The sequence below is a fragment of the Podarcis tiliguerta genome (assembly GCF_965153285.1).
Source record: "Podarcis tiliguerta genome assembly, chromosome: 10".
Taxonomy (NCBI): Eukaryota; Metazoa; Chordata; class Lepidosauria; order Squamata; family Lacertidae; genus Podarcis; species Podarcis tiliguerta.
Window position 1 is genome coordinate 1,684,264 of NC_139543.1, and position 24,370 is coordinate 1,708,633.

General features: G+C 43.1%; 1 protein-coding gene across 1 annotated transcript in view; it reads left to right on the forward strand.

Annotated features, from left to right (window-relative positions):
- Window positions 1-24,370, forward strand: part of CAMK1D (calcium/calmodulin dependent protein kinase ID) — a 200,416-nt gene that overhangs the window by 123,101 nt on the left and 52,945 nt on the right. The window contains exon 3 of the mRNA XM_083399980.1: window positions 4,811-4,885. Coding sequence (XP_083256106.1) covers window positions 4,811-4,885 — 75 coding nt within the window. The remainder of the gene's footprint in view (window positions 1-4,810; window positions 4,886-24,370) is intronic.

A 24,370-nucleotide genomic window follows, 5' to 3' on the forward strand; every position in this document is an offset into this window, starting at 1 on the left:
GATGTTTTGCCTGAGGAGGAACCTCCAAATTGGCTTCAGATCCCACTTTAGGCAGTATTTCACAGGCAGCTTTACTCAGGCTCAAGGAAACCCCAAGATTTAGAGAAGTCAAACAAATAAGTTGGAACTACTACCCTCAATGCCGGTTGTTGAGGGATGACAAACTGGAACAGTGAACAGAGGCACTCCACACTGCAACCTTGGGTTGCAGCAGAACAGTAGGGTAAAAGCATTGGCTGGTTCTGGCTAAAGGCATTTCTGCACTTTTTATAATATGAATCCTAGTTGTCAGTGTGCAAAAAATGAGTTAAGAAGCAGAATCAAAATGAGACGGTGCCTGGAGACAGTGATTTGGTAAGCCTCCAGTTGCCTTAATCACAGATTTCAGCCAATTTGTCATCTCAGCAAGAGCAGTTTTCTTTTTCCATTTAGCCCGTGTGCCTAATATTTCAGGGTCCACTACACAGACCCCTCTAACTCCCCTGAGCAAATGCTCACAAATGGAAATTTAAAGACATTTCTTGACAAGCCACAATTACAGAGAGCTGGAACAAAATAAGAACTTTGGAGATTAGCAGCCTTCATTACAGGGGATTGTGTCAGGTGGCAAGAAATAGTATTCCGTATAAAAGTGGTGGAGAATATTTAATAAAAGCCAACTCAGGAAGGGAGAGAAATCCAGTCAAAGCTGGATAAACAAAAACCCCTCCCAAATGTAGCAGGTGAAATAAAATGCGCTGAGTCACAATTAGATTGGTGAAGGATTTGCTTAATTTAAGAGTATTTTAACAGCTTGTGCCAAAAAATGCAATGTTGCCAAATCTAAAATCTCTTTCATTATTATCTTAGAAGTGTGTTTATATATGTCAAAATAATGAATGATAGCTTCAAATCTACAAATCTACTTCCCTCAAATTCTGTACCGAATATGTAACTCATAGTTCTGCACCTTCATTTTTCACCAGAGCAATAAAGCGGATCACATTTATATTGGTCACATGCCTGATTGGGCCAGTGCTAATTGTGTTTCTTTCTTCACGCCCTCAAACCCTCTCTCTGATGGAGAGGAATGGGTCTTTTGCTTTTTTTGTTTTTGCTTTTGCTATGAATATCTTTTACTGATGCTGAAATAAAAGATTCCACAAATGTGAAAACCTGGCAAACTGATTTTATTGAACCCCCCTCCCCTCTGCGGTGTGCCGGAGGTGGCACTCGAGTGCCACATGGACAGCCGTGGGATCTCTCTGTCGCCCCCCAACCCCCCGCCCCGGGTGCTGGTTGGCCTTCCTTCGCCCCTGCTTCTGTGCCCCCTAAATCTGCTCTGGATTTCTGAATCTTCCCACATTCAGCTTCACTGCGTGTCCACAAATTCTAGTGTTATGAGAGAGGGAGGGGAACGTGCATGCAGCCAGTCTGCAAGAGAGCAGCTGAAGTTTCCCATTACCACAACATTTCTTATTTGGATGCACCCTTGCTTCCATTCCTCATCTCCCTGCTGTTGTCAGGCCCAGACAGAGTGGGGGCCATATGGGCCACTTGGCCCCGGCCTCCGATTCCAAAGGGGGCCTCAGTCAGCATATTCACAGCATTTTAAAATGTAAATACTTAAAATAATCCTTTTCCTTATGTATTTTTAAAAAGCACTATTGTATATCTATATTTTCCATTTTGTCTTTATATGCAGATACGTTTCAAGCCTTGAAATAAAATTATTTGTCAGCATACCTTTTGTGAAAATTATTTATATACTTACTTATTTATAAGACTTCAGTTATCCCCAGGGTAAAAAGGGGGGCACATTATCTACCTGGGCTGGGCCTCTGCCTGGCTCTGCAAGGCCCTGGTTGTTGTTGTTTAGTTGTTTAGTCGTGTCCGACTCTTTGTGACCCCCTGGACCAGAGCACGCCAGGCACTCCTGTCTTCCACTGCCTCCCGCAGTTTGGTCAGACTCATGTTTGTAGTTTCGAGAACACTGTCTAACCATCTCATCCTCTGTCGTCCCCTTCTCCTTGTGCCCTCCATCTTTTCCAGGGAGTCTTCTCATGAGGTGGCCAAAGTATTGGAGCCTCAGCTTCAGGATCTGTCCTTCCAGTGAGCACTCAGGGCGGATTTCCTTCAGAATGGAGAGGTTTGATCTTCTTGCAGTCCATGGGACTCTCAAGAGTCTCCTCCAGCACCATAATTCAAAAGCATCCATTCTTAGGCAATTAGCCCTCTTTATGGTCCAGCTCTTACTTCCATACATCACCACTTTAACTATCACCGTATAGCTTTAACTATACGGACCTTTGTTGGCAAGGTGATGTCTCTGCTTTTTAAGATGCTGTCTAGGTTTGTCATTGCTTTTCTCCCAAGAAGCAGGCATCTTTTAATTTCATGACTGCTGTCACTATCTACAGTGATCATGGAGCCCAAGGAAGCAAAATCTCTCACTGCCTCCCACTTATACATGCGTCAAAAGCACTGCTAGAAAGGGGCAGGGCAGAAGGGGGGGAAGGGGGGCGGCAGCAGAGCGGGGGAATCCCCACTTACACATGTCCTGTAATGGAACCCAGTGGAAGTGGCTCCCACAGGGGAGCTGCAGAAAGAACGTGATTGGTCAAGGGAGTCGTGGACTCAAGAATGTTGAAAACCACTGGCGTTAGTGGTCTGCTAATGATTGACAGAGGTCTGCACGTGTTTTCAAAGCCAGTTTTTCCTTTCCCCTTTTTTTTTTTTTGAGAGAGAGAGAGCAAGAGAGAGCTTGACTTCTGCAGAGAAGGTGTTGTAAAATTTCATTCTATTTTCTACAGCTACACTTTCTAATTCATCCACAATCTTTGAGTAGGACTCCAGAATTGCACTTGTTTCCTCTGCACATGCTTCCCAGAAAGTATTATAAAGATATTTCAATATCTGGTCGTTGCTAAAATATGTTTTTCCCTATGATGACTAATGCTTTTTTTAAAAAAAAATCAGTTGTCAGATTCAGAAATTCAGAGCTGCCCTAAGCATGTGCTTAATCTGCCTATTGGGTAATCCAGCAGTGTGCTGACGCCAAGCATGAAATTAAAGCAGTTTTCAGGTTAACCTGACATTTCAGGTTATCCTTAGTTAGTGTTCAGCTCACTAGTTACAGAAGACCAACTAAACTTTAGGAATTCCCTATTATCTGATTATGTCTATTATTTACAGTGGAATTTGCATGTTTTAGCTTTTTACACTTAATTGTTCAGTATCTCTCTCTTACTCAGTTTCTCCAGTTTGTCTGGTTTCTCGCTTTGGGGTTAATGCAAATTAATTGTGCACACTGGAAATTGTTTGGAATTGCTTAAACAGTAATCCCAGAGAGGATTTGCATTTGAGGAGCTAATTAGATGGTGGTTTGTGGTTTCTCTCTTTTAAAAAGTCATCACCTAAACAGCAAGGACTCTTGAACCACGTGGATCTGTTCTAGTGGTTACCTGTATGTTTGTTCAAGCTGTTAAAATGTTTTAAAATGTGGTTTCTTTATTAAGATAATGAGACCATTTGCAAGTTCATTTAAATGACATTTTAAAAGAAGTGTTTAATTTCCTCCACACATTTGTATGCTGCAAAGAATGGTTACTTCATGTTTACAAAGTGACATATGCAAACTGCTGTGTTATATAATATTATATTCTGTACAATCCTATATGTTATTTCTGACACTGGCCAATACCAGCCAGCAGAAGCACAAGATTCTAATTCTGTTGCCTGCCATATTTTCCATCCACTGACCAATTAGATGTTGTCATTCATATCTTCTATGAATGTTTCTAGCCTGTTTCTAAACTTATTTAATTTCATTTTTTGTTTTTTGTTTATTGCATGTATACTCCAGCTTTTTCTCCAATGAGCTCAAGGTGGCATACATGCTTTCCTCCTCGTTTAATCCTCGCAACAACTCTCTGATGTAGCTCTGAATGGGGCTTTGAAACCTGGGTTCCGAGATCCTCGTCTGACAAAAGAACTTCACCACACTGGCTTGCCCCCTTGGTTATATTGTTTCCCATTAATTCTGATTGAATATATTTCCACAGCACAGACATATGAACTATAAAAATAGGCATATAGCCAGCTAAAGCTAAATATTTTTAAGATTTCTGCAGGAGCTGGTTAACAATAACTTTCCCGCTGATAAAAATGCTTGATTTGGGCTTGATCATACTTCTATATTTTTGCCTTGCTTGAAAAAACAGCCCTTGTTACTCATGAATAAGCTAAAGCTTGGAACCCTGTGCATAGAAAATGAGCAAAGAGATAGGATCACAGCGATATGATGCTCAGGATAATTAAAGTGACAATCTTGCAGCAAAGGCTGGATCACAGCCAGCTCTGTTGTAGTTTCACCCATGGTGATGGAACAGTGGTTTGTGAGAGGAGATGGCAGTGACTGCCCCAGCCCTGTGCCACTCCGTGAAGTGCTATTGCAACAAGGAGAATGCAGTGCCCCCCCCCCCCGCCAAGCCATTGCTGCCATCATGCATCATGTAATTGTGCTGTTGAATTTGTCTGGAGTTTGGTGTGGATGTGCACACTTGCAACAAAGGGGAAATGCACTTTATCCCAGTATAAGTATACTGCCCTTATCCAAAGGGCCGTTCACAACATTTAACTCCTTCAAATGTGCATCTGTCATGACAGGAAGAGGCTCTAGTCTACACAGACTTCATTTTAATTGAATTATGTTGAGACCATAAAGACTCTTGATGGTTTATGGCAATCTGGGCATTATTCTCATTATGTGAACAGATTTCTCTTGGGCGCTTAACTTACCTTGTGATGTTGCTTTTTATGTAACCTTCAGGATCAAGCATGAAAATATTGTTGCCCTGGAAGACATCTATGAGAGTCCAAACCACTTGTATCTGGTCATGCAACTGTAAGTATTGCTTATACTGCTTTTGTTTCTGATAACCAAACAGAAATAGGAGGACATCAAATTCCAGGAAATCAGGTCAAGTGTGCAAATTGTACTAGTATTAGGAGCATGTTGAAATCTTATGGTGTCTCTTGCAATGTTCTAAATATGTTTTTATTGCTGTATTACTTATTGTTTGTTGCCCTGGGCTCCTTTAGGAGGAAGAGTGGGATATACATTTAATTAATAAACAAATGACATTTTCATTGCTGTCAAGTGTCCCTTATTTGAAGGGACAGTCCCTTATTCCAGTGCCAAGTCCCGCTGCTGTCCCTTATTGATGGATGTCCCTGAAATGATGTCCCTTAAATTTCAAAGGAAGCAGCTCCTCTCCCTCCCTCCCTGCCGGCCAGGGAGGAGGGAGGCTCCAACTGTGTTGATTGGCTGTGTTGCTCACCCAATAAGAAGTCTAAGAACGACTGGGGGGTGGAGCTTGCATGCCTTGTGTGTGGCTAGTTAATGCAAGCTGAGGGGTTTTTGGAATGCTGGACGCCATTTTGTTGCACGTGCTGCTGCAAACTTTGCAGTGCAAAGCCAGGCCGGGGAGCCATCTTAAGTTGAGGCTGCATAGGCCTTGTGGTGCATGTGATTCAGATTCTATTCAGTTGAACCTCTGGTTACAAAGTTGGCTGGACAGTGTTCTCGAAGCTACCAGCATGAGTTTGACCAGACTGCAGGAGGACAGGAAGACTGGAGTGCCTGGAACAGGTGAGGCTGCAGCCCCTTATTTTGGCTGCTGGTCCCTTATTTTCAAATCTGTAAGCTGACAGCTATGCATTTTAGAAATCACTACACCTCCACTATAATTTCCTTGACCTGGGGAATAAAGTTAAATTCACTAAACAATTACATACTCATCCAAGTTTAACTTCCTTAGATGAACCTTCCTTAGCTTTTGGAGTGATAGAATTCTTGCTTCTTGTGCCTTCTCTGGTGCTACCTGGAGTGGATATCTGCAGTGATATCCCTAAAGCGTTGGAACTCCCTGCACAGTTGTTGCCAGTGAATTGAAAATTATATTTCACCTAGCTGTTAGTTTCCTTATGTTGTGAATTATATTTTTAAATAATCTTCCCCCAATGGCCTGTGTGGTGTGCTTGTGTTAGGCCACAATACCACAATGACAAGAGCGGTAATCCCTTGCAAGAGACAGGAAGTGGGCTCTCTGAAGCTAATCCTTCCCTTTCTCCAGCATCAGTTTGAATAGGCAACCAGCCCCCCCACCACACAAACAGAGCTTCATGGCCTGATGGGAATGGCAGGGCCTTGGGGCTGGGAAGATCTTTTTACAGAGTGTGGTCTGGTTGGCCTTTGATTAGGCAATAGTTGTTTATTTATCTGTTGATTTCCTTGGGCTCTGGCTGTCAATTTGCATCCTTTTTGTCACAACTTGGCAGGTGGCCAGCGGGCAAGGAGGAGCCATACAGATAAGACAGGTTGTTTGGGAGGTAGCCCCTGCATTCAGAGGCAGCTGCAGAGGTTAGGGCAGTCACTAGGCTGTTGGGGACTTAGGGATGGGCTGGGATCCTGCTATGGTATCAGTTTCTGGGCAGCTTCCGCACCTGATTGGCACTGAGCTCACTTGAAGAGATGTGGGCAAGCTGGTCCTGCTCAGTCATTGGCTGAAGCGGTTCTTAAAGTTCAGTATCACAACATCAAATAAAGTTGGTGCCTGTTTTATTCCACATCACTTCTTTTGACTCTACAGTGGTACCTCGGGTTAAGAACTTCATTCGTTCCGGAGGTCTGTTCTTAACCTGAAACTGTTCTAATCCTGAGGTACCACTTTAGCTAATGGGGCCTCCCGCTGCCGCCGTGCGATTTCTGTTCTCATCCTGAAGCAAAGTTCTTAACCCAAGGCACTATTTCTGGGTTAGTGGAGTCTGGAACCTGAAGCACCTGGAACCTGAAGCGTCTGTAACCCGACGTATTGCCATATACAATAACTACCTCTTTCACATACCCAGAGCTAAGAAATTCCTGGGACTGAAGCATAGTCTGTACTCTGAAACCTCCTCAAAAGTTCCCATTTAGGAAATGCTGCTGTCAGCCTAATAACTATAATCAATTAAACATGCACCATTTCCTCAATTCAATCTAGGACAAAGTGTTCATGTGTAATTCCTTGTTTCCTTGGAAACCATGACCTGTTGACACAAAAGCCATATGATGCTAGAGATGGATACCTATTTTATTGCCTCACTGCCCAATTTGCCATTACGGTTCTTTTGCTTTGTTGTAGCTCATGAATTTTATTTGCTATTTCCATGCTGCACAAAGCAAACATGGAATTTTTCACTTATATTTAAGATTCCACTTGTTTTTAGGTAGGTGCCTGCAAATTTGATTCAAAATGCAGGGCATATAATACAAAGCTACTGTCTATTTGCTGGGGGTGGGTTTGAATGAAGATCTTAATACCTTTATACTTAGGCTTCTTTCACGTAGTTTCCCCTGCATATGGTCTCTGCTTGCAGTGCTTACTCCAGTATTTTGGGAGGAGGCAGGGCTCAGGGAAGTCTCTTCCAATGAACCCCACCTAACCTGCAAGAGGAAGGGGAGGGAGGGCTCTCATAGTGCTTCAGGCCCAGCAAGTCTCCACCACCACCACCCCTTGGTCCATGTGCACTCATGATCACACAAGGAAAGCTTAGTGTGAGTTGAACTGTGCATAGATTCAGCTGGCAGCAGTTTTGACAGAACTGTCTCCCACCCGAATGTTGGAAGTCTCACAAAATAATAAAAAATAATAAAATTTTGTTTATATCCTGCCCTCTCCAGCCAAAGCCGGGCACAGAGTGGCTAACGACAATAAAATAATACAACATTCTAAAATCAGTTCATTCTAAAATCAGTTCAAATCAAATGAATGGCAACTATTGGGTTAGAGTTCTACAGAAGGATTACAGAAGGGGGGGGGGGTGTCAGACTGTGCCTTGGCCAAAGGCCTGGTGGAACAGCTCTGTCTTGCAGGCCCTGAGGAAAGATGTCAAGTCCCACAGGGCCCTAGTCTCTTGGGACAGAGCGTTCCACCAGATTGGAGCCACAGCCGAAAAAGCCCTGGCTCTGGTTGAGGCCAGCCTAACCTCCCTGTGGCCCGGGACCTCCAAGATGTTTTTGTTTGAAGACCGTAAGGAGAGGCGATCCCGTAGGTACCAGGGTCCTAGGCTGTATAGGGCTTTAAAGGTTAAAACCAGCACCTTAAACCTGATCCTGTACTCCACCGGGAGCCAGTGCAGCTGGTACAAAAGCCACTGGGGTTTGATGAGTGCAAAGTCCAGTGGGTTTCTGTGGCCCAAGCTCCATCCATTCATACTATGTTCCTGTCTTGTACTGAGTCAGAACATTGGCCCTTCTAGCCCAATGCTGCTGACTTTGACTTGTAGCCGCTCTCCAAGGTATCAGAAGCTTTACCAGCATCTGTTATCAAAAACCTTTTATTGTAGTTGATTGACTTTCAAAAAGGGACTTCATGCGTGTAAAAGTGTATGCTCTGCCACTGAACTCTTGCCCCCACCCAATTGCTAAGAGAAAGTTGCTCACTAGCAACACAATGCCACTCAAGCCTGATCTGATGTCATGGACCAGTTGGACGCAGCCAAATGGCGGGAGGAACCAGCTGGGGAACCCTGAGGGAAAGAAGGCCCAGAACCCGGGGAGTGGTGGTGGGACAACCATGAGTGGTCAGAGGGAGGAAGTGTCAGAAGCTGAAGAGGTAACAGGGCTTAGCGAGAAGGGAGAGTCTGTGGCAGAGAGAAGTCCCGACTCAGAGGCGGCCAAGAGGCAGAGATGGGTCAGGGTGGTGAAGAGGCACAGGTGTCTCTCCCTCCTGCTATGACCAGCTCCCCTCTGCCCTGCTTTCCAAGGCCAGGAAAGGCATGAAGCAGGAGGAGCAAGGACAGGAACACAGGCACAGTCTCTGCCCTGGGGAGGAGACATCGGCAACAGTGGGAGGCAGGGACCTTCAATCTTCGCAACTGCCTCATAGGAGCAAGGCCTACCAAAGAAGAACTGCTGTGCTCATTAGGCCTGGCACCCCTGTGCAAATCCACTTTTCTTATAAAGAATTAACTTCACTCACCCCATGTGATTTACTGCTGGCTTGCTCCTGACCTCCTGATATTGCACTGTCTTTCCCAGCCCTATAGCAAGAGCCGCCATCTAGACTGGGACTACTAGGAACTACAGTCACGCAGAGCACACATTGTATGGGAGAGCTATGTTCATAAGCAAAATGCATTCTTTTCTGACTCCTGGAAGGACACTCTCCTTTAGGGTCCTGGCTTTTCTACACAAAACACATTAGGTTTCATCATATCAGATGCTTTAACTATATAGTGTAATGCTGACAATACCAACAAGACACGTTGCTATTCTTTTTATAGCTGTATCAAAATGTGTAGTTTTATCAAAATCATGTTATTAAAACAATTCTTCATGTTCAAATTTTAATAACAAGGATCCTTCCAAGAGAGCAATTTTTGAAGGTTAAAATCAAGTCTTGTTTTTACAAGGATGTGGATAGCACACACTCAGCTCCAACTCCCCGTGAAGCTTATGTCAAGAAAAAACTCAGGCCACATAATGAAAAGATAACCCAGCAAAAGCACCGTAGAAGATTTAGGATAGCATTTTCCCCACACTGTTATAATTCTGTGTTTTTTCCTCCCCCCCTAAATGCAAATGATGCATACTAGGCTAAGAAACACACTGCTGTGTTCATAATGTTGACATAGTGTATAACATTACGAATGAAGCAACAGGCTACCTGCTGAGAGTGAAGGCAAATGATACACGAGGCATTTTGTTCCTTCCTCTGAGTTCCCCCTATTGTCCGAGTACTTTACAGATTGGAAGAAAAGCAATGTTCCACCAAAATTCATTGTGACTTTTGCCTCAATTATAGGATTTGCTTATGAGGAATCATTTGTTTTCTGGGTTTCAATGCAAATTATGCGCTGCAGCTCACTAATCATGTACTCTGGGAATGTCTCATAGGCTGCAGAGGCCACAGGCTCACAAGGAGCAGTGTGTTTAAGCCCCTTGATTTCACTGAGTCCACATTGGATTGTGGTTAGTGAATCCATACATTCCAACGCTGGAGGGCGGGGGGAGAGGGGGGGTCAGGAAGGAGCGCACAACTATCCTGCAATTTAGGGATGGGGCGATCTGGTAATATGAAAAATGGAGTCACATTTTGTAAAGGCTAAAAAATAGCTAGTCTCGTTTTTCATATGCTTGTTTCATTTTCCTCCCTTTGTTTCATTTTGATGTGTTGGGAGCCCCCAAACTGGTTAGCTACTGAAAAACAGGAAAGATTCTAGACATATACAAAGTAACAACTAAAAGAAAAATATTAAAAATGTATTTGTAAAGACTTACCAGTAAAGCAGTACAGTGGTACCTTGGGTTACATACGCTTCAGGTTACATACGCTTCAGGTTACAGACTCCGCTAACCCAGAAATAGTGCTTCAGGTTAAGAACTTTGCTTCAGGATGAGAACAGAAATTGTGCTCCGGCAGTGCAGCAGCAGCAGGAGGCCCCATTGCTAAAGTGGTGCTTCAGGTTAAGAACAGTTTCAGGTTAAGTACAGACCTCCGGAACGAATTAAGTACTTAACCCGAGGTACCACTGTACTGAAATGCGCTTGTCTCGTCATATTGTAATGAGTTACACATGGGGCTGTCTTTGAATACAGTTTAGAAAATTATTTTAGTTCAGGATACAGGGGCAAGATTGCTAACTGGCACAAGTCATCATGATCACCACTGCTTTGCCATCGCCTTGGCTCCCAGTTCATTTCCAGACCTTTAAGTTCTTGGGCCCAGTTTACTTGAAGGATCACCTGTGGTCACATGTGCTTCAATGTAACCATACACCGTGATTTACATCACAGTCGCTTTGCGTCCCTCCATTATCTAAGGCAGGGATGGGCAAGTTTTTTTCTGGCCAGTAGGCCAACTCTTAATCTCCCCACCCTAAGTGAGCCAATTGCCTGATGTCAGGTGGTGCCGCAACAGCTAGTTGCACACGCGCACCCCTCCTCTATCCACACAAGCAAGAGGCATTATCAGAATTCAAGGACACGTTTTAGACAGGCAAGAGCCCCCAAGAAGCGCTGAAAGTGGGACCAGTGGGGTGTGTGGCAGGGAGGTGTCCAGAAAGTAACTGTTCATCTTGGCTCCTTGCTTATCTGAGCACTGGCATTTTGGACCAATTGTAGTTTCCAAGGACAGCCCCATGTAGAATGCTGCCCATCAAAAGAACTAAAGTTATTTATTTCCACAGTTTAAACATTGGCAGCTTAAAGATGTGAAAAACGTGGCTCTTGATTTTGGGTTTTGGATTATAAAGGCTGCTTTATGCATGACATTTTTGGGTGTTCACCTCAAATGATAAGAGTGCACTTAAAAATGTAAATGTGACTGCATCATACATGTTTGCAAATACTGTACAGGCACCATAGAGGTAATTTTCACAGGTAGGCAGGATTGGCCTACTTGATTGGTCCGTGCATAATGTGTGAAATGACCCTAAGTAACATGGAGACTTGCTTCCAGCCTTTCTTTGGTGTTTACTAAGATCAGATCCATGAGCTGAGAAATAGGCAAACACTGCAGTTCATTACTCTTTACAAAAGCATATGGACAAAATGATTGCATCTGTGAGATAACCACCTAAACCACAGGAGTTAATTGTATGGCAGCTCAATGCCTAAATATCAGAACACAGGAAATTCTGGAGGGGTCTTGCTCTATGTTTAGAGGAGCTATTTTGGGTGAATGTAATTTTATTTGAAGACAGAAAGGGGATATTGGGATTATGCATTTATTTACATGCATCTCTTATGGGCGTGCATAAAATATTGCGTGTAATTACCAAAAATTGCATAACAATGTCACAACATCAAGCCATGTAGTAAACTTCACTAGAAATTGGATGGAAAGAGGGAGAGAAGTAGACCACCATTTTGGGTATCAGTCCTGTATCTGCTGTGAGATCTCCTGCTGCTCTGAGTGGCTGCAGGTGCGATGGGATTGGCTGCGACTTTGTTATAAAATGTAGTAAGTGGTAGTGCAAGCCAGAGGGGAATGGCGAGAGGAAGAGAGCAGATGTGGCTGAGATGTCACTGAAGATTTAAAGAAAGAGCATTGCCTACATGCCGATCTGTTCCTATCTGCATTTGTCTGTGGTGACTGAGGGAATCATCTTTAAGAAATCCTTGGCTGATGTTGCTTGCCACAGAGTGACCGTTTTGACAAACAGCTTTCTTGTCATGCTGCCTTTCGGCTTATGAAGCTGCCTGCCAGATGTTGTTTATTGTGATGGTGGTGGGGCTGGGTTTTCTCTCTTTCTGCCTCTGTCAGTAAAATAGCTAACCTAGCTTTAACTGACTTACATTGTCATTTTATCACCCGACTCCCCAAAAGCATGGTTTTCTGTCATTGAAAAGGCATTTAAAGTGCCTTTTGGAGGCACTTTAAAAAGATAGTGCGCAGATGTTACAGAACAGGTTTTTTACAAATAAACAACCTAACTTGGAAATTAATTCCTTCTTTCACATTGTTGTTGCACCACACATTATACCCCTAAAGATGTTTTAGTTGTCAGCAAGATGACTGTAATTTGGTTGACTGGGTAGAGAAACAGAGGACAAGAGATATAGGCCGCTTGCACACTACCTTTAAAGCACATTCTCAATACTTTCCCCCCTCAGAGAATTCTGGGTACTGTAGTTCACCTCTCACAGAGTTACAATTCCCAGAAACCCCTACCAAACTACAACAGCCATGAGGTTTTGAGGGGGGGAATGTGCATTGAATGTGCTTTAAAGTATGGTGGGTACGCAGCCATAGGTGGAATTGGGCTGTAAACCACTGGTTTTCAGACATTGTTGCACACCACTCTGGTGTGGCAGGAGAGGATGGCGGGAAGATTCAAGGACAATCAATATAATATTTGGGGAATGATTCATTCGTGTTCTTGCGTAGCTACATAGTTTTATACACCAGTTGGAATCACAGAGTTGGAAGGGATCCTGAGGATCATCTAGTCCAATTCCCTGCAATGCAGTTGTCCCATATAGGAATCGAGCCTGCAACTTTGGTGTTGACAGCACCATGCTGTAACCAGCAGGGCAATCCAGTGGCCGTGCTAACTTCCTGCCTAGGCCCAATTTACAGTTCTGGTTTTAAAGTCCTTCACAATCTAGGGCCTTCAAAGCCATTCATGGCCACAGATCAGTATACTTGGAGGAGCAGCCTGTGGACTACCTGAGGTAAAGCAGGGACTGCTTAGGGAGAGCCCCCAGTCATGGAAGGCACCTGTCTACCAGGCACCTGCTCTCTTGTCCTTTCAGTGCCTGGCGAATAATTTTTTTTTGACATTTTATTTTGTCTAGCTGGTTGTTTTTAGCATCTTGCAGCCTGGGGGTTCCTGCATTTGTTCTAATTTGTAATATTTACATTTTAATTGCTTTTGTATTTTCTTTTATGTAAGTTGACTCACCTCGGGATTTTTTTTTAATGGAAGGGCAGTATGAAAATGTTTATCATACGTACATACGTACATGCATACATAGGCTGAGAGCCAAATAAGTCCTACTCGGAGCAGGTGCATTAAAAGCAATAAACCTATGTACACCAATTTCAGTGGGTTTGCTCTGAGTATGTCTTTGTTGGCTATTACCCATAAACCTAATTTCCACACTATAAAGGTGTCAAAGAAATTTCTACATTCCTCTGTATGAGTTATTTTGCCATACAAGGCAGCAGGAATTTGATTTATACCTTTGAGTGCTCATGTGGAATCTTTATTTGCAGTGTTCTGCTGTAATTATTTTACAGACTTTCAATAAATGTGTTTATACTTGTCTAACTTTACTTGCTGTGAATCTGGGTACTCAGTATTCTGTCTCCATCCATTCATGGTTGCATGCAGCTGCTATTTTACAACTACTAGAACTGACTAATATCTTGGAGACAATAGTAAAAGCCGCAGTCTGACCATACAGTGCAGTAAATGGTACAGGACGTTTGGAAGAGTCATATCTCAACAATAGGTGCTTTAGTCTTGCACTTAGGAAACAGAATACTCTACCATCACGGTTCTGAACATGGAATATTATAAGCTGCCACTTGATGACCAAAACATGGGAGGAGGGGGGCCTTGATAGCCAGCACAAATCTTTTACTTTCCTTCTATGGTAAGAGACATTTGCAATATTATAGCACCATCAATTTACCTGTAACCAAGAGGTGAGCAAGGAAGCCTCAGCCCCAAGGAGCATACAATGTAAAGCAACCAACCTGGTGCCCTCCAAAGCTCTGCTGGCTGGGGCTGATAAGAGGTGAGTTCACAACATCTGGAGGGCAGCAGGTTGGCACACTCTGGCCAAAAGTTTGATTGGGGAAATTGGGGCAGGTGAGAGAAGGAAGTTCTGCCTCTTTAGCTGGAGGTGCTCAGGTTCTACATACAGGCTTCCCATAGCCATCTGGGTTGCCTCTGTGAGAATGTTCATTTGCTTTGTACGGTTGGGAGGGGTGGTGATTTAGGTGGGGAGAGGTATTTTGATTGTTTGGATTTGTTTTGAGGTATACTGGGTCCAGGAAAGCAAGATAGGAATGTTAATTGAAAACAAATAAATTTATTTCAGTCTCAGTCCCACCTCCTAAAATTTAAGGATAAAACATGGATGTGCCTCGTGGAGCTGTTGTAGGAATTCACCTTAATGAAAAGGATGAAATGGAGAGTACAACTTTAGCGAGGTTTTGTTTTAGTACTTCATTCTTCATAGGATGTTACAACTGGAACACACTGTTCTGTTTCGGAGCTTCATTAAGACCATTTTCTTCCTTGTATTTTTGGCACCATGGCAATTAATTCTTTCTGGAGATAAGAAACCAGCTGCATGTATTAGCACCAACTTAACTTCAAGTAATATGACAACTGTCTCTTTATGTCTCATCATTTTCATGTACGCAAGGCTGTCAATTTCACTTAGAAAGTAGCCCTAGATGGGGGAAACCCCAATGGGACTCTCCGGGGTCACAAAATACCACCAGAGCTTCTTTCTTATGCCCACATCACTGGGTAATTTGCAATGTAATTACAATATTTCCGTTCCAGCACAGGGCAGAGCTGAGTGTAGCCCACATGCCAATGTTAAATTTACTTTCCTCTACCCAATTGTTAGGGTATTTTAATATATTAAATCATTTGGATGGCATTTATGTCCTGTTAATGGTTTCAAGAAGCCATGTGCAAAACACAAAATAGCACATGTTGGGTGAATAGATATGATAATTTATTTTAATCTGAAGATGGAAGCACCTTTTAGAACATGTAGGACTTGCCTGCTCCTACATAATCGAGTCCTTTCCTGCCTAGCTTTAATTTAGTATTAATGTGTGTGGTTGTGGCAGCACTGCCAAAGCTCACAGAATGAATGGAAAGAGTTCTGTTGCAAGCTATGCTACATCCCTAAAAAAGTAAGATCAGAGCCGTTCCATGCTTTATATGACAACCATGTTTGTCCCAAGAACAGCAGTGTTACACCCATGTTTCCCCCATGAAAAGTGCAGTTGGCTCATGGTTACCCAGCTTTGCAGCAGTGTCTGTCATTTACATTTCATTTGCTTGCTGCAAGAAACACGATGCCAGAGTATACGCCACTTTGTGGCAAGCATGACATAAAGTACACAGCAGCACTCATGCGTGCTCTCTGTCAACAACCTCATTTCTGTCACTTTGGTTTCCACTTAAGAGAGCACTTGCAAAGTTGCATATCCTATTTGTATCTTGAAGACATTGATTATAAAGCAGATAGAGATTGAGCACAGGGGCACATTTTTATAATATGGGAATCTTATAAAAGATTTGAGTCTGATAAGCATGAAGGGCATGGGAGGTTCTAGGAGCTTTGCCAGATGATTTGAGTGAGATTATTCAGCCACTTTACATAGCTGTGAATATATTTCATGGGCATTTCCCCTGGATTACCATGCTGATATGATATATTTCCTGAACATCCCCCCCCCCGCCCACACCGCCACTTCAAGTCCTACAGCTTCTTGCAGGTCTGTTAGGCCTTGACAAGATCTCAATGGAGGCACACACAATTCGGATTGCTTTGCTGCTAAAGTATCTGCTCTTGAATCCAAGCAGTATGTTAATTTCTTATGCTCCCACCACCACAAAAACAACTAACTAATAAAGTAAATAAATGTTTGAGTTAGTAAAAAAACCTGGAAACTAAATGCTGTTCGGCTGAACGAAGTAGAAGGCAAAATGTTGATTGTGCTGAGGGGGAGCTCTGCAGATTCAATTACATTCTAAAGAACTCATGCTCTCTGTAATGTAGATGTCTATGGTCTGTAGAAAGCAGCACTAAGGATGTGCAGCAGAATCCTATGCATGTTTACACAGAAGTAAATGAGCATAGGACTGTAACCCAAAACTCTTCATTATTTCCCCCTAAAAACTCCTAGATGTGAATATAACACATATTATTCACATCTTCATTGGCTCTTGGCATCATTTCAGTAGACATCTAAGATCCCTTTAATTACTTGACTATGTATTTCTACCCCTTCATGGATTGCCTTGCTGTGGCGAAGGGGCTTGAATAACTCAGAGAAACTATGAGCTATGCCGTGCAGGGCCACCCAAGATGGACTGGTCTTAGTGGAAAGTTTTGACCAAACGTGATCCACCTGGAGCAGGAACTGGCAAGCCACTCCAGTATCCCTTCCAATAAAATGAGCCCCTCAGGTCTGAAGGCATCCAACATGCTACTGAGGAAGAGCGGAGGACAACTACAAGTAGATTCAGAGCTGATGAAAGGGCTGGGCCAAAGCTGAAAGGTCGCTCAGTTGCAGATATGCCTGGAAGCGAAAGGAAAGTCCAATGCTGTAAAGAAAAATATTGCATAGGAACCTAGAATGTAAGAACCATGAACCTTGACAAGTTGGATGTGGTCAAAAATGAGATGGCAAGAATAAATATTGACATCCTGGGCATCAGTGAACTAAAATGGATGGGAATGGGCGAATTCAGTTCGGATGACCATCATATCTACTACTGTGGGCAAGAATCCCGTAAAAGAAATCGAGTGGCCCTCATAGTCAACAAAAGAGTGGCGAAAGCTGTACTGGGATGCAGTCTCAAAAATGATAGAATGATCTCAATACGAATCCAAGGCAGACCTTTTAACATCACAATAATCCAAGTTTATGCACCAACTACTGGTGCTGAAGAAACTGAAATTGACCAATTCTATGAAGACTTACAACACCTTCTAGAAATGACACCAAAGAAGGATGTTCTTCTCATTATAGGGGATTGGAATGCTAAAGTAGGGAATAAAGAGATAAAAGGAACAACTGGCAAGTTTGGCCTTGGAGTTCAAAACGAAGCAGGGCAAAGGCTAATAGAGTTCTGCCAAGAGAACAAGCTGGTCATCACAAACACTCTTTTCCAACAACACAAGAGACGACTCTACACATGGACATCACCAGATGGGCAGCATCGAAATCAGATTGATTATATTCTCTGCAGCCAAAGATGGAGAAGCTCTATACAGTCAGCAAAAACAAGACCTGGAGCTGACTGTGGCTCAGATCATCAGCTTCTTATAGCAAAATTCAAGTTTTAACTGAAGAAAGTAGGAAAAACCACTGGGCCTGTAAGATACAATCTAAATCAAATCCCTTATGAATACACAGTGGAAGTGAGGGACAGGTTTAAGGATTTAGATTTGGTGGACAGAGTGCCTGAAGAACTATCATAGAATCATAGAATCATAGAATCATAGAGTTGGAAGAGACCACAAGGGTCATCGAGCCCAACCCCCTGCCAAGCAGGAAACACCATCAGAGCACTCCTGACATATGGTTGTCAAGCCTCTGCTTAAAGACCTCCAAAGAAGGAGACTCCACCACACTCCTTGGCAGCAAATTCCACTGTCGAACAGCTCTTACTGTCAGGAAGTTCTTCCTAATGTTTAGGTGGAATCTTCTTTCTTGTAGTTTGTATCCATTGCTCCGTGTCCGCTTCTCTGGAGCAGCAGAAAACAACCTTTCTCCCTCCTCTATGTGACATCCTTTTATATATTTGAACATGGCTATCATATCACCCCTTAACCTCCTCTTCTCCAGGCTAAACATGCCCAGCTCCCTTAGCCGATCCTCATAAGGCATTGTTTCCAGGCCTTTGACCATTTTGGTTGCCCTCCTCTGTACACGTTCTAGTTTGTCAGTGTCCTTCTTGAACTGTGGTGCCCAGAACTGGACACAGTACTCCAGGTGAGGTCTGACCAGAGCAGAATACAGTGGCACTATAACTTCCCTTGATCTAGATGCTATACTCCTATTGATGCAGCCCAGAATTGCATTGGCTTTTTTAGCTGCCGCGTCACACTGTTGGCTCATGTTAAGTTTGTGGTCAACCAAGACTCCTAGATCCTTTTCACATGTACTGCTCTCAAGCCAGGTGTCACCCATCTTGTATTTGTGCCTCTCATTTTTTTTGCCCAAGTGCAATACTTTACATTTCTCCCTGTTAAAATTCATCTTGTTTGTTTTGGCCCAGTTCTCTAATCTGTCAAGGTCGTTTTGAAGTGTGATCCTGTCTTCTGGGGTGTTAGCCACCCCTCCCAGTTTGGTGTCATCTGCAAATTTGATCAGGATGCCCTTGAGTCCATCATCCAAGTCGTTGATAAAGATGTTGAATAAGACCGGGCCCAAGACAGAACCCTGTGGCACCCCACTAGTCACTCTTCTCCAGGATGAAGAGGAACCATTGATGAGCACCCTTTGGGTCCGGTCAGTCAGCCAGTTACAAATCCACTGAGTGGTAGCATAGTCAAGACCGCATTTTACCAGCTTCTTTACAAGAATATCATGGGGCACCTTGTCAAATGCCTTGCTGAAATCAAGGTAGACTACATCCACTGCATTCCCTTCATCTACCAGGCTTGTAATTCTGTCAAAAAATGAGATCAGGTTCGTCTGACATGACTTATTTTTCAGAAATCCATGCTGACTATTGGTGATCACAGCATTCCTTTCTAGGTGCTCACAGATTGTTTGCTTAATGATCTGCTCCAGAATCTTCCCTGGTATTGATGTTAGACTGACTGGGCGGTAATTATTTGGGTCCTCTCTTTTCCCCTTTTTGAAAATAGGGACAACATTTGCCCTCCTCCAGTCTGCCGGGACTTCGCCTGTTCTCCAGGAATTCTCAAAGATGACTGCCAGTGGTTCTGAGATCACATCTGCCAGTTCTTTTAATACTCTTGGATGCAGTTCATCTGGCCCTGGAGACTTGAATACATCTAAACTAGCCAAGTATTCTTGTACTATCTCCTTAGTTATTCTGGGCTGTGTTTCCTCTGCTGAATCATTTGCTCCAAATTCTTCAGGTCGGGCATTGTTTTCTTTATCGGAGAAGACTGAGGCAAAGAAGGCATTGAGGAGTTCAGCCCTTTCTGTGTCCCCTGTTTGCATTTCACCATCTTCTCCTCTGAGTGACCCCACTGTTTCTTTGTTCTTCCTTTTGCTACGAACATACCCATAGAAGCCTTTTTTGTTGCTTTTAACCTCTCTAGCAAGCCTGAGTTCATTCTGTGCTTTAGCTTTTCTGACTTTGTGTCTACACGTGCTGGCTATTTGTTTGAATTCCTCTTTGGTGGTTTCCCCCCTTTTCCATTTTTTGTACACATCCTTTTTTAATCTTAACTCAGTTAAAAGTTCTTTAGATAGCCACCCTGGCTTCTTTAGGCACCTTCCATGTTTCCGTCTCATTGGTATTGCCTGAAGTTGTGCTTTTACTATCTCCCTCTTAACAAACTCCCAGCCATCATGAACTCCCTTTCCTTTTAGCATTACTGTCCATGGGATCTCACCCAGCACTTCCCTAAGTTTTATGAAGTCGGCTTTCTTAAAGTCAAGAAATTGAGTCCTAGTATGCTTGGCTGCTCCTTTCCGTTGTATAGTAAACTTCAGAAGAGCATGATCACTTGCGCCTAATGATCCTTCCACTTCTACCCCATTAACCAGGTCAACGACATTGGTTAGGACCAGATCTAAAATGGCTGTTCCTCTTGTTGCTTCTCCCACTTTCTGGACAATGAAGTTGTCTGCAAGGCCCGTGAGGAATCTGTTTGACCTTATGCTCTTGGCTGAGTTTGACATCCAACAAATATCTGGGTAATTGAAGTCCCCCATTACTACTATCTCCCTTCCTTTTGCATGCTTGGCCATCTGTTCCAGGAAGGCATCATCTATGTCCTCCGTTTGGCTTGGGGATCTATAGTAAACTCCCACAATGAGGTCACTATTATTCTTCTCTCCCTTAATTTTGACCCAAATGCTCTCACTTTGGCTTTGAGGTTCTAAATCTTGGATCTCTTCACAGGTATACACATCCCTGACATATAACGCCACTCCTCCTCCTTTCTTGTCTGGTCTGTTTCTCTGAAATAGATTGTATCCCTCCATTTTTACATTCCAATCGTGGGACTTATCCCACCAGGTTTCAGTGATACCTATTATGTCATATTTAGTTTGCTGTACCAAGAGCTCAAGCTCATCTTGTTTATTTCCCATGCTTTGTGCATTAGTGTACAGACATTGAAGTCCATTAGTCATTCCCCCGTGTCTCTTATTTAAGGATTTTTTCCTCCCACCACTAGGTCTGCTTGCTGTTTGCTCCATTTGGTCTATGACATTTGGATGATCATCTTCATCAATTAATAGACTCCTACCTTCAGGAGCACTGTCTCCCTCCCCCACATTAGTCAGTTTAAAGCCCTCCTGATGAGGTTTCTTAGTTTTTTGGCAAAAACATTCCTCCCAACCGTTGTGAGGTGCAGCCCATCGCTTGCCAGAAGTCCATCCTCAAGAAACTGCAGTCCGTGATCTAAGAATCCAAACCGTTCCTGTTTACACCATTTGCGAAGCCAGCTGTTTACTTCCACTATTTTCCTCTCTCTCCCTGGGCCACGTCGTTCAACTGGGAGGACAGATGAGATGACGATTTGTGCATTTAATTGCTTCAATTTCCTGCCCAGAGCCTCGTAGTCTCTTTTGATCTTCTGGAGGCTATTGCTTGCAGTGTCATTGGTTCCCACATGAACCAAGAGGAAGGGGTATTTGTCAGTGGGTTTTATGATTCCTTGCAGTCGTTCAGTTACATCTTGGATCTTAGCCCCGGGGAGACAGCACACTTCCCGAGACATCTTGTCAGGCCCACAGATCACTGCTTCTGTTCCCCTCAGTAGGGAATCCCCTATGACCACTACACGCCTTCTCTTAGGTTTGGTCAGGGTTCTTCCGTGAGCGGTCCGTTCCAAGGTCGCCTGCACATTCCCTGAGGACTGACTTTGCTGCTCATCTTCATATACGTGATCGACTGTAATGAGGGAGAGATCCTCAAATGGAGTCTGCTCTTCGTCTTCCATGCTAGGGGAGAGGACCTCAAAGCGATTGTGTATTTCTAGACAATCAGAGCGAACCCTGGGCCTCCTACTTCTTTGAGTCACGTTTCTCCACATATCGGGCTCCTGTGTTGGTGAACTAGCCTCCTTCTCAGGGGAGTCCCCTGTCTCCTCCTTGGTGGAGACGGTGTGCTCTGTTGCTTCCAAGAAGAGCTCCAGCTCTCTAATTCTTTGGAGCGTAGCTACACGTTCCTCCAGTTGCTGGATTTTGTCTTTTAGGAGGGCAATCAACATGCAATTGCTGCACGTAAAGCTGCTTTACATTTCTCCCTGTTAAAATTCATCTTGTTTGTTTTGGCCCAGTTCTCTAATCTGTCAAGGTCGTTTTGAAGTGTGATCCTGTCCTCTGGGGTGTTAGCCACCCCTCCCAGTTTGGTGTCATCTGCAAATTTGATCAGGATGCCCTTGAGTCCATCATCCAAGTCGTTGATAAAGATGTTGATTAAGACCGGGCCCAAGACAGAACCCTGCGGCACCCCACTAGTCACTCTTCTCCAGGATGAAGAGGAACCATTGATGAGCACCCTTTGGGTCCGGTCAGTCAGCCAGTTACAAATCCACTGAGTGGTAGCATAGTCAAGACCACATTTTACCAGCTTCTTTACAAGAATATCATGGGGCACCTTGTCAAATGCCTTGCTGAAATCAAGGTAGGCTACATCCACTGCGTTCCCTTCATCTACCAGGCTTGTAATTCTGTCAAAAAACGAGATCAGGTTAGTCTGACAAGATCTTCTGTTGATATTGGTCATTATCTGCGAGTTTTTCTGTGCAAACTCTTATAACCTTTAATCAACATTAATGGAAACTGCATTAACAACATACTCAAAAATTGAAGACCTGACACACAAGCATATTGTTCAAGGATATTTGGTTCTCAATTCATAGTTATGTTTTCAGATGGAATCTAAATATCTCTTTCTTTCCATATGTGTGTGTGTGTGTGTAAAATTCCTGAAAACAATATTTTTTCTAAATTGGGAAGCACTTTATTTTAGAGTTAAACTTGTAACTATTATTTGATGGCTGGTGGCTGTAAACAACAATACTAGACACAAGGTAGATTTCTCCTTAAAGATCTCAAATATTAAGCACAGAAGATTACAGCAGTGTTTTGGCTCCTCCTATGGGAAACTGTTGAGAAGTACAAATACATTTTTCATTTTTGAATGGGACTAATTAAAAGAGCAGATGGGGGCGTATCACTTCATATATCAACTAAAGCTCTAAAATGTCGCCTTAATTTATTAGAATAATAATAGTATGAATAACAGTAGTTGGCTTTATACCTGTAAATGTCCTGCTTTGATATTTAACCTGTCTGTGGGTGACTTATGGCCTTCTATCTGAATGGCACGCAGCAAATGTTCTGTATGTTATGGAACTGGGTTTCTCACCAGTGTTACCGGTAATTTTCTGTATGTCAAGACTAGTTATGTGACATGGAATGAAAAGAATGCACTGATCTGCAAATGCCCACTAAAGAGGTAATGGTCTCTTTGGGGAGTTACAGAAATAGTTATGGAATGTACTTACCTGGGGAAAGAGCAAAATGCAGAGCCCTTTTGGTGAGGCTTGGGGGGGGGGGGGAATCCTAGGAGCTGTATTCTCTTTCTGTGCTAAAAGACAGCCTGTGACAGACTTCATTTCTCATGTAGTCATCAGCCTCAGTTATGGAGAAAGCTAGTCTCGTATTTTCAGGCAGCATCCCTCTTGCGTAAGATTGTCATACTCTTAATATCTAGGAGTCAAGATAACATCTTCCTTGGAGTGGTTCTAGTTGTGCTAGTTTTCATAAGGACCCAGGTATGCAAACATGTCAGGTGCTCAGGTGCAAGAGGTGGTGAATACCTGGAGCTGACAGGTAGGCGAGAGGCAGGCTGGAAGTACAGAGGAATAAAGTGGCCTCATTCCATGGCAGACTGAGGGAGTACAGCAGGTGCCCTGGGGACTTTATAGGAGCCAAGCACACACAAAAAATTGCTCTTCAATCGCCTAATTCCCATGACTAAAATTAATCTTGAGTCAAAATGTCCTCCTCTGATTAGCACTTCACCTCCCTGTGTCGGAAGCAAGGAACCATTGCGAAGCCCCCGCGCCAGGCCCAGTAGCAGCTGACCATGCATCTCGATGCACACATGCATAACACTTTCAAACTGCTTAGCATCTTGCATGGGAAATCTTTCAAACTTTAATTAGGAGCTGACCACAAAATCCAACTTATGCGAAGTCATAGTTCTAACTCTGTGCATTTTCTTTTCATGCTGTGTGTGAAACAATAGTTAATTCCTTCCTCGCTATGCTTTGTAATGTTAAATTTATTAGCAACATCACAATGTAGGTACAATGAGTTGGGAACCCAATGGACAGATTTTAATTAGAAGGGAATCAAGCCACCAGATGGCTCCCTGTTGTTTTAAATCTCTACTTGGGTGAAGTTAATTGATTCGCCACCCCCAGCCCTTGAAACCATTTTTGGAGCAAGTCTTTTTAACAGTCTTTTAAAGGGGACCAAAGAAAAAAACCTAAACATAGTTGCATACTTGTAAATTTAACACATTAACCCCCAAGGTGTTATTTTACAAAGTTTGGCTAATGATGGGGGGAAAGTCATTGGTGCTTAAAAACCATACTAAAAGCATTGATGGATTAATTGGGGCCATAAATTAATCAAAACATTAAAGATACATTCAAAATTATGTTTTATGCAAAGCTGTGGTAACAGTTTGTTCATTTATTCATTCATAGTTTTAATAGCCCACTTTCCTCCAGCTCAGAGCACAGGGTAGCATTCAAAACACAGGATGCAATATAAAATAAAACAAAATAAAACCATAGATCCATTGCCAAAAATTGTAACACCAAATCTAAACCCCAAACAGCATCAACATCACCAGGTTCCAAATCAATACATTGCCAAAATGTATATAAAATGGAGGACTGCCA